Here is an 18,457-nt window from a genome sequence, read left to right on the forward strand (position 1 = left end):
CCCTATTTCAATTTTGAATTGATTTGGAACCCTTGTTTCAATAAAAAGACTTCATCGGATCTAATCCATGGATCTCGGCATTCCCACTAAGATTTCACAGAATTTCTTTCAGGTCAGTTAGTTTGTATTAGTTCTAATTTTTTTACATTCATTCGTCTCTTACCTCACAACTTTTTAGCTTTGTTATTCTCTTCCATTGCTAGCTTGCTTGAACCCAACGTCCACTTTTCTTTATGATTTAGCCTATCACTGGCCACATTACACCTCTATCACTGCTCCTGCAGATCAAGATCTTATGCTGTTCACGGTATCTAAAAGTATAGGTCATGCAGGAAGTCAGATTGGGTAAGTAATGTTGATTCTTTTACAATTATATGCAATTTTCTGTGCTACCTCTTCTTTCTCACTTGTAACTTGAATGTTGGCAGACCTTGTACTCTGTTTCTCTAGGTTTGCATGTGTATGCTTGTTTTTTTGTACATGTGTGTACTCAATGACTTGGAGTTTGACTGGTACTTATGCATGTCATGTAAGGTATGTATATTTCAAATGGGTCTGTCTGTCTGTTGAAGTAGAGACATCAATGAATGGTGGAACTGAGTTGATGTCTCTACTTTAATGGTTTAAATGAAAATACTTGGCAAAATGGACTAATTACTCTTACTCTGGCCGTTTGTATCAATGCAAAAGGATGTCTGTATCAATGCAGCTTTTGCAGGGCTAAAATGTGAAGGAAAGGAGGATGAAGATTGTGAGAAGTTATTGAAGAGCAATGGAATCATCAAACGCAGTGGGATGCATTTTGGTGCACCTCAAACTTATGTGAGGTTGAGTATTATTGACAGAAACCAGACCTTCAATCTTCTGCTTGACAGGCTCTCAACTATTCATGGATGATTAGTTGAATCGCTCAATCATTGATGCGAGATCAACTATATTCCTTTTCAATGTTTACAACTACAAATACAGTAGTATCTTTAACTAGAAGGCCAAGCGACCATGGCAGGATGATACAAGGCTTTACAAAAGTTTATCCACTCTTCACAATTCTACAAGCAAATTCCCAAATCAGCGTTCTTTTCTCGACTCTGTTCCAAATAATCTTTATATGTATGTGCACCACCTGCTCCTCATAAAAAATCATTCTCAAGATCGTGGAGGGCCTTCCTCCTTTTTGTTGAACAAAGAATTAATGTCACTCACTATAGCAATTGAACTTGAAACTACTGCCAGAAAAATCATGAACAATGCAATAAATATGTCCTTCCTGGTTGAGATTCCATGGGTGTCTCTACAATTAAAAATAATTGAGGTTAGAAGTTACATACAAGCAAGGTGAAAGATGAAACCAGAAATGAAAAAAAACTTTTTTTCTACCTGAGAGCAATGGAAGCTAGGAAGATGAACCCAATACAAACTACTGTTGTGGCCCCTGTGAATTGAAATGCATCCCAGATACTTGGTATGAATGATGCCCCAAGGAAAATGATTCCAATTAACCAAGCAGTGATCAAAATGAACCTCTTATTATCCAAAACAAGATGCTTTTTCGCTGGAAAGACAAGCCCATCAAGATTAAGTCTCACGGCAAAAAAAATGAGAGGAAAGGCCAACATCAGATGTACAACATAGGTCACACGAACAATGTCATTCAGCACAACACTGTAGGGAACTCCCAAGTTGGTGTCAAAATGGGCCAGGACATCATCCATGGTCTGGTCTCCAAATAGAAGAAAGCAAAAAAAGATTGTACTTATGTATACAATTGAGCACAATGCCAATGATGTGGGAACAATGGGCTGCATTTATGAAGGGTCCTCAAGTTCATTGTATATGGAATGAACTACATGACACAAAGACATCACAATTCATTATAACATAATTTTAAATGCAAATTCAACTAATGAACTCTAAGATACTACACTGCAGGACCAGAGATGGAGAAAAATAATCCATACCATTGTAATGACAGATGTAAGCAGGCACAATAACTGGTACCACAGTGAAAAGCTTCAAGAACGAAGTAAAATCCACAATATCTGGTAACAATCTTGGTGCTTTGATGGTGCCACTGAACAACTTTACAATCGCAATACCAACCGTAATCACAACAAATACAACAGCAAGTGCAACTGGTAATGCAGAAGTGAATTTCAAAGAATCTGAAAATTCATGGAAATGAACACATCAATATAGGCATCAAGATTTGAACATCATAACTCCTAAGGAATAACCCATGATCCACATCCTTGAATGTATATGCCATATGCCATTTCTAACAGGGAAACATGAAAAGTCAGACAAATCGTTAAGCAGATGCCATCAGTATGTGACATTCCCAAGATATGTTGAATCCCCTCATATAATTACAACAGTTTCTAGACATTTAAATCCCTGAAAAGGCCCAAATGAAATATGATATATCTGAAAATCAGTGCTAAAAAATGCTTATCAAGATGAGCAAAGCAGACTTACCCACTCTCTTGAAAAACACCAACGGAGCTAAAATAAGGACTATGGTGAGAACTAGGATCGGAACACGTCCATTCCACCAATGAAATCCAAACCATTCTTCAAGTAAAACAACATGATGCACGCCATTTGATGATGTTCCAGATAGCACATCGCCTGCCCAAATCAAGAAAACACCTCCATCAGACATAAATATTTCTAATTCAAAGCCATATATAAGATAGGAATCATGCCCAAAGTAATATAAAAGTGGCACCAGATAATTGACCATTCAAATGAAAGGAATCTAAGAACAAAGAGACACTAATAAAGCATGTCAAGTCATGTATGCTTCATAGAACACTTAAACTTTGTTAAACAGAAACAAGTTGTTAGTGTTTCAGCTTGCTAAACTGTTCACAATGCAAAAATTGGATTGAAGTTTCAATTCAAGCAGTACTTTTAAAATACTCTAGTTGTAACATACATGCTTAAATATTCCCACATGATATACTATTTATCCTTGGATATTACCCTCAAAACTGGGCTAATTCAGCCTACGACCTAAAATGCATAACCTACAATGTTTAGATTGAATTACTTTTCAATTCATATTATCTTGATTCCTTTCTAACAGAAGCCTGTAAAAAAAATAACAACGGACTGCTTCTAAATCAATGATTGCAAATAGTTAAACTCTTCACAAGGTACGAGGGTCTCCCTCGATCTCAACATATTAAACACGATGCAATTATGATCTAAAGTCAGATGAACAGAAACACACTCAAGTTCAAACACTGCATTCAGTGATTAAAAGCAAGGGACTATCACATATTTACCAAGATTCAACTTCGGAAATATCACTGAATAAAGGAAGTGATAAACTGGTAATTCACCTTATGTTGCATCCATTTCCATAACCTTCCAACAAATTGGTCTCCTCAAACAGAAAATACTGATTATGATCGATTGTTCTAACAACAAAAGGAATGAGATTTTTTCAAAAACCATCAGAAGTAGGAAACAAATAAAAGAGGAGAAATAAATAATTGTTGTGCTACCTCTTCTTTCTCACTTGTAACTTGAATGTTGGCAGACCTTGTACTTTGTTTCTCTGGGTCTGTATATGTATGCTTGTTTTTGTGTGCATGTGTGTACTCAATGGCTTGGAGTTTGACTGGTACTTATGCATGTCATGTAAGGTATGTATATTTCAAATGGGTCTATCTGTCTGTTGAAGTAGAGACATCAATGAATGGTGGAACTGAGTTGATGTCTCTACTTTAAATTGTTGAAATGAAAATACTTGGCAAAATAGAATTACTCTTACTCTGGCCGTCTGTATCAATGCAGCTTTTGCAGGGCTAAAATGTGAAGGAAAGGAGGATGAAGATTGTGAGAAGTTATTGAAGAGCAATTGAATCATCACACGCAGTGGGATGCATTTTGGTGCACCTCAAACTTATGTGAGGTTGAGTATTATTGACAGAAACCAGACCTTCATTCTTCTGCTTGACAGGCTCTCAACTATTCATGGATGAAGTTGAATCTCTCAATCATTGATGCGAGATCAACTATATTCCTTTTCAATGTTTACAACTACAAATACAGTAGTATCTTTAACTAGAAGGCCGAGCGACCATGGCAGGATGATACAAGGCTTTACAAAAGTTTATCCACTCTTCACAATTCTACAAGCAAATTCCCAAATTAGCGTTCTTTTCTCGGTTCTGTTCCAAATAATCTTTATATGTATGTGCACCACCTTCTCCTCATAAAAAATCATTCTCAAGATCATGGAGGGCCTTCCTCATTTTTGTTGAACAAAGAATTAATGTCACTCACTATAGCAATTGAACTTGAAACTACTGCCAGAAAAATCATGAACAATGCAATAAATATGTCCTTCCTGGTTGAGATTCCATGGGTGTCTCTGCAATTAAAAAATAATTGAGGTTAGAAGTTACATACAAGTAAGGTGAAAGACGAAACCAGAAATGAAAAACAACTTTTTTTCTACCTGAGAGCAATGGAAGCTGGGGAGGTTAACCCAATACAAACTGCTGTTGTGGCCCCTGTGAATTGAAATGCATCCCAGATACTTGGTATGAATGATGCCCCAAGAAAAATGATTCCAATTAACCCAACAGTGATCAAAATGAACCTCTTATTATCCAAAACAAGATGTTTTTTCGCTGGAAAGACAAGCTCGTCAAGATTAAGTCTCAGGGAAAAAAAAATGAGAGGAAAGACCAGCATCAGATGTACAACATAGGTCACACGAACAATGTCATTCAGCACAACACTGTAGGGAACTCCCAAGTTGGTGTCAAAATTGGCCAGGACATCATCCATGGTCTGGTCTCCAAATAGAAGAAAGCCAAAAAAGCTTGTAATTATGTATACAATTGAGCACAATGCCAATGATGTGGGAACAATGGGCTGCATTTCTGAAGGGTCCTCAAGTTCATTGTATATGGAATGAAATGCATGGCGCAAAGGCATCACAATTCATTATAACATAATTTTAAATGCAAATTCAACTAATGAACCCTAAGATACTACACTGCAGGACCAGAAATGGAGGAAAATAATCCATACCATTGTAATGACAGATGTAAGCAGTCACAATAACTAGTACCACAGTGAAAAGCTTCAAGAGCGAAGTAAAATCCACAATACCTGGTAACATTATTGGTGCTTTGACGGTGCCACTGAACAACTTTACAATCGCAATACCAGCCGTAATCACAACAAATACAATAGCAAGTGCCACTGATAATGCAGAAGTGAATTTCAAAGAATATGCAAATTCATGGAAATGAACACATCAATATAGGCATCAAGATTTGAACATCACAACTCCTAAGGAATAACCCATGATCCACACCTTTGAATGTATATGCCATATGCCATTTCTAACAGGGCAACATGAAAAGTCAGACAAATCGTTAAGCAGATGCCATCAATATGTGACATTCCCAAGATATGTTGAATCCCCTCATATAATTACAACAGTTTCTAGACATTTAAATCCCTGAAAAGGCCCAAATGAAATATGATATATCTGAAAATTAGTGCTAAAAAATGCTTATCAGGATGAGCAAAGCAGACTTACCCACTCTCTTGAAAGACACCAACGGAGCTAAAATAAGGACTATGGTGAGAACTAGGATCAGAACACGTCCATTCCACCAATGAAATCCAAACCATTCTTCAAGCATACCAGCATGATGCACGCCATTTGACGATATGGAAACTTTATAACATTCAAGAGGGTAGTTCCATATACCTGCAAAGCAAGGCGACCAAAAGCACTCTTCACATCTTTCTAAGTATCCCCAGGGCTCAATCTCAGAGTCTCATACTCCTCTCTCATCCCAGGGAAAGCAACAGAGGCCATCACTGCTACATTCCTCCTGCCTGCCGAATTTTTCTTCTCTCTGTTTCCAAGAACGAAGTCCCCTGTGTAGCCATAAAGCTTCCAACAGTGGCAGCCATGATCTGTAACAAAAAGAGGATGATCCACAAACCTAGATTGAATCCCCAGTGCAAAAAAATCATGTCTAAATGTACAGAATGGGTGTACCAAAATCCAATGAAATACTTAGAGCAGAGATTATTGCAAATGTGGGAGAGGTAAGCAAAGCCAATATCTCAAGTTTACCATCATTCGCTAAAAGGAATTCCAAGCGTCCGCGCGTAGAGCTCATAGCAGGCATTGCAATGGCAGCTTTGGTTGTCTTCTCACTGGCGTTTGTTGTTGTGTTTCTCCAAAGAACAAAATACAGAGAAAAGATCGAAGAATGGGAGCAGGATTTTTTTGGCCCCATAGATTCATTTGCAAAGAAATCCGCAACGCCACCAGCAGATTCAAGGACGAAAATGTTTTGGGCCAAGGGATTGGGAAGGTTCATATGGGGGTTTCCCCAGCAGTGACCAAGAAATCGTAGTGAAATGCATAACGAAAGAGTTCAGGAAGGGAATGAAGGGGTTCGTGGGACGCATGTAGCACTGGAGCCTGGTTCAGCTGTGGGGATGGAGCTATTCATTGCTTATGACCCGATGCCAAATGGCAGCCTCGATAAACTCGCAACTTTTGGGAACGAATTTGTAACCACTTTGAATCAACGGCTGAAATTTTTGCAATCATCTAACATATAATCATGTGGCTTATAAGAATGACAGGTCAGCAGAGAGGGGAGTTGATTTCAGAGGGAAACACCTTACGGCGTAAAAATAATTAATAATGTCAAAATTGTAAGGAAATAACATTTTGTAAAATTCCAACTGTACCTTTATTTCACATCCTCTACACATGTTGATTTCATATTCTTTTATGTTTGAATCTATACTTGCATCTTCTATTTGATTTTGAATTTGTTTAGTAACCCATTGTAGTGTGCATCTTTGCCCCATTCCCCAAACAGATCAGTGGGAAGTGGATTATTCCTTGTGTTTGATATTTTAAACTGCCTCTTTGCTTCTAACACTTCTTCTCTCTTTTTATCATATATATCAATCCATTTGTTCATAAAGTCCATATGGTACAGAATAATTAATAATGTCAAAATTGTAAGGAAATAACATTTTGTAAAATTCCAACTGTACCTTTATTTCACATCCTCTACACATGTTGATTTCATCTTCTTTTATGTTTGAATCTATACTTGCATCTTCTATTTGATTTTGGATTTGTTTAGTAACCCATTGTAGTGTGCATCTTTGCCCCATTCCCCAAACAGATCAGTGGGAAGTGGATTATTCCTTGTGTTTGATCTTTTAAACTGCCTCTTTGCTTCTAACACTTCTTCTCTCTTTTTATCATATAAATCAATCCATTTGTTCATAAAGTCCATGTGGTACAGAATGAACTTGTCAAGTATAGCACTTTCGTCTACACCTATTACATGTCAACATGTTTATTTCAAACTCCAAATGTCATGTTGTTAATTTGACAAATAAATTATAGAGTAAATTAATGGTTGCAAGAAAAACAACCTTAATGATCATAAATTTATTTAATAATTTATGCTTTAACACCATTATATTGTGGTTTTTCTCCATCAATAATATCTTATGCTTGTTCTTCATCCCATAAGCGTGGCCCATCTTCAAAATCTTTACCAACGAATTCAAATAGCAAGAAAAATGCTTCATTCAATACATACCCTTCAACCATGCAACCCTCTGGATGTACCTTTTGTCGGACATATCTTTTTAGAGTTTTCATATACCTCACAAAGAAAAACATCCACCTCATTGATACGACACCCGCCAATTTAATGTCATCAGCTAAGTGTATAAGTAAATGGACTTGTAGGTCCATGAAACCTGTAGGGAGCTCATTCTCAAATACACATACAATTTCTACAATTTCCTTCTTCCATTTTAGCACTTCACATTCGTGGATCTCCTTGGAGGTCACCCACTTAATATAAGAATAGGAAATTAGTATGAATGTCTAGTAAAAAATTTAAAAGCAATATAATATCTTTGTGTCTCTCACACATGAAAATTTCATATTACATACCTTGCAAATGCTGACAATCGACTTAGGGCATTCCTTAAGTCAACGGTAAGACATGAATCCTCCCTAATTTCCAATGGCATGATATGTTATCAAACAAATTTCTCAAAGGTCATTAGTAGTTTTTCTCACACAACAAAATATAAAAATACATTCTATACTTAATTAATGTTACTAATAAAAGTTAAATGATGATAATACCTTCACGAAATTATGAAAAGCATGTGTTTAAATCCCGTCACATATCCATCAACTATAAAAAAAATTCCCATGATGACCCATAGCTAGTAGGTGTCCTCATTTAACGAATGGCTATTTTTAGTTGGTCTAACTCTTTCTTTCTTTTTTTCAAAATCCATGGAGCTTCTGCATATGTTTCATTTTCCATGTTTGGCTATAAATGTCTTTTATCAAATTTAGTACGCGAAAGAGTAACAAGGTGTCTTTCTCTTTGCTTGATATATGTTGAAATATAGAATTTGGGACATTTTTGAAGATTTGAATAGGATCTAATAGGTGAGCTATTAATAAACCTTTATTGCAAGGGAGCTCATAAAATAGATTTCCTTTTCATTCCTTCTGGCATATTAAATACAACTTGTTCAGGTTCTTCAATTAAATCACCCTGATAAAAAAACCATCTCAATCTTTTGATTTAGCATCTTCATACTTCTTAAGCCAGTCACATGGACCCATAATCATGGGAGAACCTTTATTTTCAACTTTTCCATCGAATTGATTCTTTTGGCAATCTTTAAACTTATGATCTGGTGGTAGGAAAACCATGTTGTTTGCATAAATAAATTTATGTAGATCTTTAGAATAGTGCCCTTGAAATTGTTGTACACATCTTGGACATGCAAATATTGCCTTTGTTTGAAGCCCTACAATTCAATAAGTAATTTTAATAATATCAAATAATAGTATAAATGTAACTATGAAAGTTACTATTATACTAAGTATTCTTTTATTATAAGTAATGATTTGATAAATACAATAAATTTGACTTATTTTGTTAATTAATGATGATAAGTTCGTTGTGTGCAGGTTTAATCTACATGCACAAATATTTCTAATTTCTAATTTTTATTATTAAAATAATAAAACAATTTACTTATAAAAAAACAACATTACATGTATTTAAGTTTGACTTTTACAAATCGATAACATAGTCAAATGATTATCAGTATTTTTCTCTACTGATGAGGAAGTCATCCTCCTAGGTGACTTCAATGCTCGGACGAGAGATCTCTAGATCCCTCTTCATGATCAATCAGAGGATGTGTTTTGTATCTAGGGGATAAATCCAGATTCAATAGATCTTCACTCGATGTCAAATGATGTTTTGGGGCCCACTATAGTTTATGGTAAGCATCTATTGCAATTGGGGGAATCCTAGGAGTTGTTGATTTTAAATGGTCTCCCCTATTTCCCAGACTCTCGCTTTTTCACATGTCACCCATATGGTGGAGGTGCGAGTATAGATGATTATGTCCTCGCTAGCTAGAACTTGATCCCTTTTATTCACCATCTCTCAGTCTCCTCCATCCCCCTTGCTGATAATTCACTTCTTTCCTTCTCTCTCTAGTTTGACCCTCCCCTTCCACCCCATCCTTCCCCTCGGGGCCCACCCTGAACCTCCTTTCGATTTGACGAAGGAGACCCTAACGTCTTCTCCTCTACCCTATGTAAGATGCTCCCATCGGAGACCCAGTTCTCCTTGCTTGATTATGCTTCCACTAAATACACTTGTCTTTTATCTACCATTTGGAAAGCAACACTCAATTCCTTCCCCCACTCCACTCGTTCCACTTCCATCTCGCCAAAATTTGGATCATGCCCCATGAACAAATGGTATGATGAAAAATGCAAGACTCTACATCGAGAAGTCCGATATGCTTTCACCCACTCTCAACTCTTCTGCTCCGACATCAAAGCCTCTTATTGTCGTCTCCTTCGTTGCAAGAAATGACTCTTTGTCCCTCATAGAATACGAGAAATTTCTACTCTCCTTGCCTGCTCCCCTAGATAATTCTGGCATGTTGATTTGTGTAGCTTGGGACGTACTCCAAGCCCTAAGGTTCAGGGTTTGGAGGGCAAAGTTCCATAAGAGTTACTTGTGGGCTTAGAACCCAAGCATGGGGTTTTGCACCCATCGGGATTTGGGTCAAAACCATGATGAGTTTGAGCTTGAGAAAATTTGAGGTGATAGAGCTTGGTGAGCTGATTCCAACGCTCCAAATATCAATCAAATCTGATCTCTAGAAACAAAGCTATGAATTTTTGAAGTTGACAATTAATTATGGACAACCAAAGTCAAGTAGGCTTGAGGAATTCATCCAACCGACATGTCTCTTCAATTGAATTCGTGGAGCCCTCTTCATGTGTATATATAGAGGTGAAATGGAGGACTTATTTGATCAATCCAAGTACAACAAATTATTGAGAATACCTTCTAAATTAGCCACGACTTGAACAAGGAGGAGGTCGAAGCCTTAAGTGACTATTTTTGGGTCAGATTGGGAGAAACAATAGGGCTGAGGAGTAGTTGGGTTAATATGCAGAAATATAGGGTTTTTTGGGTGCAGAATAATGTTGGGATACCTTTTGTTTTGGGAGTCACAGTCTCTGTGGTAATTACAAAGCTAACACAGGTTTTATAAGGTTGTTGGAGAGGGTCGCAAGGCCTCAATCCTACAACAAATCCTTATTACAAGCAACGTAGGGTAGAAGCTATCCAAGGAGGGGAATCCACATTAGAATCTAGGGTTGCCGTAGTGGTTGGAAAGGGTAAAACAAGTTTTTGTTGATGCCCTAACCAGAACAAGACTGCAACAATGCACCAAGCCTATGTGAAGGTATGTTTTCATGTCAATTTGTTGGTCCTGGTTTGGACAGTTGGATGGTTTAGTTGTTGCAGCCTGTTGGTGCCATGTGGAGGACCTTCCATGGTGGTGAAGTGTCCATCTTAGGAGCGGAACCGACAGTGTAGTATTTTTCATCTTTGGACTGTTGGAGGGCAGCGTGTGGATGTCCAAAGTAGCCCTAGACTAGCAGTCTTGAAGTGATGGAGATAACTAAAGATTAGGTGAAGTTTGCAGCCTCATGAGTAGCTATTTGATGGATGAAAGAGGCTACTAGAAGGCATATTAGAGCTCGGGAATTGACCAACCTAGAGAGCATATTTATGAGCCCGTGTACATGCAGCAAAAGTGATATGCAACATTGTTAGGTGGCAACCCTCCTAGAGTCTTGATGTGTAGTGGCCTTGCTGGACTAAGGCACTACTAGTGAGCAATACAGGTGCGAAGGATTGACATAACAAGATACGACATCGAAGCTGCATCAAAGTTTGTCATTGTATCTTGTATATCATACACTGTTGTGTTATTCAAATTTGGTTTAATACAACGAAGATTGGAGATTGTACAATTTTGTTAAAAAGTGTGTATATTTGTGAATATGTGATTTACTGATTTATATTTTCACTGTAAAAAGTAGTTTACAGTTAAGATTCTTGGTTTGGTAGCGTAAGTGATTTTAAGACTCTAACCTAGATCCAAGTTCATGGAAATTCAACTTGGTATCAGTGTGTTTCTGAGCTACTTTGGAAGTAAGTAAATCAAATTTGTGTGTAGCAAAGTACAACATGAGAGGGAGTTGGTTACATTGTAAGTGAAGGGCACACTACTGTTGAGAAATTGCAACAAGAAATTCTAGTTTAATTTGTCCTTGAATTAAAATAGAATTCTTTTCTCATAGCGATTTGAAAATAATTAATTAAGTTTAATTAACTTAACTAATTTAGGAAATTTGAATTGGAAGTCTTTTAGAATACATGTATATGTTATCCCTAACTTATACGACTTTAGGATGAGTTATGAATGAGTTGTAATTAGTTAACTCGGTTTATTGAGCTAAGTCCAGTTAAATTAGTTCCAATCAGTTTCAGGAACTAATAGTGAGTAAACAATCAGTTGGGACACTAGTGACCTAATTAGTGCTACTCTAGTTAACTGAAGATTCTACCATCACAAACTCATCCATGTTGATTATGAGAAAGACCCAGTTGAGACTGGAGTGCATGGACAATGTATTAATTGTTTTAAATTTTTCCAAGTTGCACTGATAGTGCATGCAATCAAGAATTGATCCTTGAGGGATTGCGCTATTTTTAGAGGCTTTATTTCCCTTTAAATACAAGCTATCCTTCATAGGAATTACACATTGGAATAGAGATTTGGAGAGCTTGTGAATTGGCTAAGCTTTGGTATGATATTGCTTATGAGTTGAAGATTGAATTTACTAAGTGTTGGGATTGTTCTAGAGAGAACAAGCATTGTAATTTCATCTTGATTTTCCGGATTAATACAAAACAAATAGTGGGGTTTTGAGCTATGGCTTTACCTAGATATTTATTGTGTTAGGTGCCTTTGATTCCCTTCCTCTATTGATTACTGTTTTCTCGATGTTCATGGGCTTTCGTTGTAAAGAGTAGAAGTAGATTCTTGTCTCTTGTTTTAGTAGATTACATGAGCTTGTGAATCTATAGGTTTTTCTACAACTACAATGTTGAACTTGCAGGCAGGTCTCTGGTATGAGGACAAGTTGGAGTGGTTGTCCAACTATAGTCCTTGGGAGGAAATGATCAAGTTGGTATTGCAGGTCAACAATATCTCGAAGTTCACCAAGAAGGAGATCAAGAAGCCAATCGACCTTAAGGAGTTGGAAATATTTGAAGATTTGGATGCGAGGGCGAGATTGATCATCCTAGATGGTGTGAATGATGCTCTAATACCTCCTTTGTCCAGGAAGAACAATGCACATGAGATGTGGATGGATCTTCAGAATTTGTTCCAGAAAAGAATGAGAACCGACCACTAGTATTGGAGGATAAGTTGAAGTCCACCAAGATGATAAATAGTTCAAGCGTGACCTCGTATCTGACGAGATTGCCTCAAGTCAAAGATGAGCTTGCTGCCATCGGTGTGACTATCTCAGATGGAGATATGGTAAGGATTGCCTTGAAAGGGTTCACCAAGGAATGGAAGCCCTTCATCAAAGGGATTGTTTCCAGGGAGAAGCTACCAGACTGGGATAGGTTGTGGCATGAATTCATTCAGGAAGAGTTGCGAGACGAGGATCTTCATCCAAAGAAGAAGTCTTTCAATGTTGACATGGCACTTGTAGCACGAATGAGGGGTAAGCAAAATAACAACTCGAGTAAAGTCAATTGTTTCAACTGTGTCGAGATGGGTCATTATTCGTCAAGATATCCGATGAAGAAGAAGGGAGATGATGAGAAGAGGAAAGGAAAGTAGGTCGTCAGTGTTGCCACTTCAATTGAGATAGATGATCTCACCAGGAGATTAGAAGAGGAGGACTTTGCTATGATTTCTCATTTCTCACAGGGTACTATCAATGAGGATGGATGGTATGTGGATAGTGGTGTGACAAAGCATATGACAAGGTCACAGGAGGTTTTTAAGACTCTAGCTAAATGGGACTCGAAGTTGCACATGGTGTTGGGTGACAAGAGTCAGTTGGAGATCTGAGGATCAGGTGTTGTGCCATTCATGATGGAGACAGGACATCTAATGCGAGTCCAAGATGTACTCTTTGTACTAGGACTCAGATATAGCGTGATTTCTATCTCGATGATCGAGAGGAAGGGGTTTTAGGTCTTGTTTCAGGATGGGAAGACAAGACTCAGGCCCAAAGGCTCTAAGTTCGATGGGATTGTACTCATAGTTAAAAAGCATGGCCTCTACAAATTGACGGGAAAGCCTGTGGATCATGGAAAGAAGTAGGTGGAGCAGGTGTAGGTTCCAGAGAAGTAGGAGTAGGTGCAAGATTTAGAGGAGCAGGTACAGGTTCTCGAGAAGAAGGTTCACCTAGAGACTCAAAGGGAGTCGAGTTCTAGAGGGAGCTTGCAGATTCAAAGGAAGACTTTGCAGCCCAAGAAGAGCGTGTGGTTAGTGGGGAGCAAGGGTGCTCCTATATCTGCCAAGAAGGAATCATGGAGAGAGTGGAAGAAGTTACATGATAAGAAGAAGAAGCAGGGTGCTTCCAGTAGTGACATTGACACTTTCGAGAGGGGTGTAGTTCACCGTACAAGGGTTGTTGCGATTATGAGCGCTAGGAGTTGGGAAGTGTTGCGAGTAGTGATGAGGATAATGAGATACTTCCTAGTCTTTGAAATACCTCCCTCTCTAAGAGGGAATGTTGATTTGTGTAGCTTGGGAGGTACTTCAAGCTCTAGGGTTTAGGGTTTGGAGGAAAAAGTGCCACAAGGGTCACTTATGGGCCTTGAACCCAAGCATGGGGTTTTGCACCCATCAAGATTTGGGTTAAAACCATGATGAAATTGAGCTTAAGAAATTTGAGGTGATAGAGATTGGCGAGCCGATTCCAACGCTCCAAAGATCAATCAAATCAAAGCTCTAGAAACGAAGTTATGAACTTTTTAAGTTGACAATTAATTATGGACAACCAAAGTTATGTAGGATTGAGGAATTCGTCCAAGAGACATGTCTCTTCAAATGAATTCATGGAGCCCCCTTTATGTGTATATATAGAGGTGAAATGGAGGACTTATTTGATTAATCCAAGTGCAACAAATTTGATGAGGCTCATCAATAGGTAAATTATATGGACCTTACTGCCACTCTCGAGCTTATTAAAATCAAATTTTCTCACATTTATTTACATATTTTATTATATTTTGCTTAGTGAGAAGGGTAAAGATGAGATGTTATGTCATGTGGCCTAACGTGCATTAATTGCAGAATTTGGAGCAATTTTGGCTAATTTAAGGGCAAGAAATCGAAGTAGACAAGCAAGAGGGATTTTAGGAGATTGGATCTCCCTCCTTAACTCCTCAATCACTCGAAGATTACTCCAACAGATTTCATCAACTCAGAGTTACAAGCAACCAAGCCCACTGAAGTCATTGGTAGCCAAGCCAGTGATAGTTGAAGACAAGTTAATCTCGAGTTTGGGAGCCAAGCCTCCCTAATTTTAAGGAAATTGTTGGTAGCTTCAATTGGATAAATAAGAAGGCCCAGGGCCTCATTAGGATTCAACTTTTTGTTGTTGTAGCCAAGAGGCATTTTCGAGCTAAGACATTGTCACTGACTACTCTTATGTATCTTTGACATTTTGATGAGAATGAGAAGCATTCCCTTGATCCAGCACTGAGTTGACTTAGAGGGCTGAAGCTCTTGGGTTAGGGCCCAACCCTAGCAGCAGAGGTTCCTCTTTTTGTATATGTATGCTTAGATTACATTCATAGTTAGCTGCTAAAGTGATTTCTGTTTTGTTTAATATGCAAGTATTTGGATGATTACTTAGTTTGCTTCCATTTGTGGACATATAGATCAGTGGTACAATAGTGAAAGTAAATACTTCAGAAAATCTTGTGGTAGTGGCCTCTGCCTCATCTCCCTTATGGGATCATGGTTTGAGGGTTCCATTCTCACAGCCCAAAAACAAATTTATTGTTTGATCACTACATAACTTAGGATTTCTTGTTGCATAGATCACTGTTTCTCAATTCCTTAGAAGTACATGCAATTTTCATTTTGGTTTCTTGAGTTTGCTATGGTTTAGAAGCACTTCCATTCATAAACTTAGCCATTAGCCATTAATAACTCTGTTTTTCCTAAATTCAACTCATCTTTTCCATATATAAATGAAGTTGTGCATAAATGAAGAAAATAATGTATGTTGTTGCAAGAGTTTCTGATCTGCAGAGAGACCTCATCTCACCAACCTCATCCAAGTCTTCTCCACCTACGCTGCCAAAGTCCACCAAACCCTAATCCAAATTTATGTTTTGTAGCAAAGTGGACATTTTCCTTGAGCAAGTCCAACCATCTTGAAGACTTGGGCTGAGCCTTGGGTAGTGTGCACCTCCTCTGTGCCTTATTCCCCCATCAGACACCTTTCCCACACTTCATTCTACCTTTCCTACCTCCCTATAAGATTTCGGTCTGTTTCCTGTAGTAAAACAGGGCATCCTGTAGTAGAACTAGGACATCTTGTAGTACTACACGAAACCCTGTAGTAGCATGTTTTAAGCCCGAATTGAGTAGAAATGGTCATCTGAGCTTAGGTTAGGCCTCCACTTGGCTTCAATACCCTCAACACCATTCCATACATATTCCCCATACCTGTCTCCCATGCCAAAGATCAAATTGGTTAAATTAACGTTTACATTCATAAAATTGAAAATAAAAAATGTTTTTTTTTTCAATTTCTAGTTAGTACATGCATGCAACAATCACATTAATTCTAGGTTAATTCCCATGCTTATTTAGTCCAGATAACTAGATGTTAGATGAAAGGTTAAGTTAGGTCTCCTTTGTAAGCAATATGTGTAGATGCTTAGCTAGATTATTCCATGTCAATTTCTAGCATTTTCCAATTCAACACTTTCATTTCCTAGAGTAGGCAACATTTCCTTTCTGCATTAAGAATATTTTTCCCCTTTACTATGTGGTAGTTAGACTCCTTCTAGTCAATAGAAGATTGGTTTGAAAAACCTTAGTGGTCTATCGCCCCAGTTGAAAAGTGACAAAAGTAGACCATTGCATCTATTATGTATACAAAACTGTCATCTCCAAGTTTGTACGAACCCCGGGTTGATGAAGTAAAGTTGGTAGCCCTAGAAATTGCAGCATCCTTGCTGCAATACTGGAGCTCATCAAAATTGTGGACAATACCTTCTTAATTAACCATAACTTGAACAAGGAGGAGGGCAAATGATCCAGGTGGATATTGGTGGCCACCTGCCAAGTCCACCTGGACCCCCACCATTATCTTTCTCAGCATTTTCAGTTTCCTTAATTGTAGCACAACTTACTATTTTTAGCAGTTTTTCGGGTCCTGAACTTCCGGAGCCGTTTTGAGGCCCTAAATGACGTTTTTTTGGGGAATCTGGGGAGCTATTGTACGCGTCAAACGGAGATCATATGCCAAAGTTACGACCCCGGGAAGTTGATGTACCAACTTACCCCCAAACGGGGCCCAGAGTTTGGCGTTTCATCTCCTAGGGTTAGGTTTTGGAATGTTAAGGGTTTTCCATTGTTTCTCAACAATAAATAGGCCTTCGAGCCTCATTGTAACACAGTTCAGAGGCATGTAGCCATCACATCTCTTCTCAGAGATAAGCTACCATCGCCCTAGCTGGTTTATTTCCATTTCTGGTTGTAAGCATATTTCAGTATTTTCCATTAATGAAATGAAGTATTATTTCCGCTGCATCTTTGTGTATATGGTTATCTCTGTAATTTGTTGCGTTCCTGTTTAAATCCGGATCAGTGGTATCAGAGCGGTCTGCTTTTTCTCTATTTTTCTTTGCATGTCCCCAACAAGGTCGGGATATAAGGAGTTAGGGCTCGAACTTGTTGAACCTTTGCAAGACCAGCCTCGCAAATCCCGACGGCCTCCCATGGCGGACGAGAAGAAAGACGAGGGGGCAGGAGATCCCATCAAAATATTGCTCGAAGAAGCCCTCGAGCGACAACGGAACGCGATGATGGACAACTTTGCCCAGATCCTTCAGCGGCTACCCAGAAGCAACGCATCGGCTTCCAGCAGCTACTCTGGAAACGCCACACCCTTTAAGGTACAAGTTAATTTTGAAATCCCCATATTCGAGGGTCAGATAGACGCAGATGTCGTAGATAAATGGTTAAATCTGCTAGAGGGTTATTTTTCTGTTCATGAATTTTCGAGTCGGGAAAATATTGTTTTTGCTCTCCTCAAAGCAGCCCCCCACGTCAAGGACTGGTGGGAAACCTACTGCGAGCAGAAGGATGAAAGTACTGGCTCACTATTTTCAGCCGCACCCACCTGGGATTCATTCCGGGATGCCATCAAGGAGCAGTACTACCCTGTCGGGAGATATGAGGATGAATACATACAGTGGACCACGCTGCGGCAGGGAAGGGACCAAGACGTGCCAGAGTTCACCAATCTTTTCCATACCCTTCGCACAAAGTTGGGTATCAAGGATTCAGAGCAACATTTGATACTCAAATACCGTGGCTGTCTGCACAAGTACATCCAGGAAGAAATACAATTCCTAAACATCCCCTCGCTAGGCGCAGCATACCGGTATGTTGTCAAGGTCGAGCAGAAGTTTAAACAAAAGAAGCGAGACTTTGGATCTGCGAATCCAAAGCAGGGGAAAGGTGCCCCTAAACCACAGAACAAAGGACAAAGCCAAGGCGGGACAGCCCAAGACAACCAGCCGAAGCTGCAAGCAAAGAACAGCGCTGCAAAGCCGAGAAAGGACACTGGAAAATGGTGCGAGTTCCATAAGAGCTCCACTCACAACACAAGTGAGTGTCGGGCCAAGCAGTCACTGGTGGCTGAGCTAAAGGTTTCAGAATCATATGCATGTTCCGACTCTGAGTCAGAACCCGATAAGGGGTATGAAAAAGGGAAGCAGATCATTGATGCGGACCC

At 38.7% G+C, this 18,457-nt stretch overlaps 1 protein-coding gene and 1 pseudogene across 1 annotated transcript; both read right to left on the reverse strand.

Annotated features, from left to right (window-relative positions):
* Nucleotides 1-882: 882 nt before the first annotated feature.
* On the reverse strand, nt 883-2,743 carry LOC149256725 (amino acid transporter AVT6A-like; annotated as a pseudogene).
* A 1,502-nt stretch (nt 2,744-4,245) lies between these two features.
* On the reverse strand, nt 4,246-6,284 carry LOC149256726 (amino acid transporter AVT6A-like). Its single transcript, XM_089455438.1, has 6 exons — nt 6,041-6,284; nt 5,875-5,955; nt 5,570-5,743; nt 5,053-5,256; nt 4,472-4,937; nt 4,246-4,384 (listed from the first exon to the last, which is right to left on the reverse strand). The coding sequence occupies exons 1-6, from the start codon at nt 6,282-6,284 to the stop codon at nt 4,246-4,248; spliced, it is 1,308 nt and encodes a 435-aa protein (XP_089311564.1).
* Between the last annotated feature and the right edge of the window lie 12,173 nt (nt 6,285-18,457).

The sequence above is a fragment of the Pinus tabuliformis genome, chromosome 7, assembly GCF_031772625.1.
Source record: "Pinus tabuliformis cultivar Carrire ecotype Pingquan chromosome 7, CPIR1, whole genome shotgun sequence".
NCBI classification, from domain to species: domain Eukaryota; kingdom Viridiplantae; phylum Streptophyta; class Pinopsida; order Pinales; family Pinaceae; genus Pinus; species Pinus tabuliformis.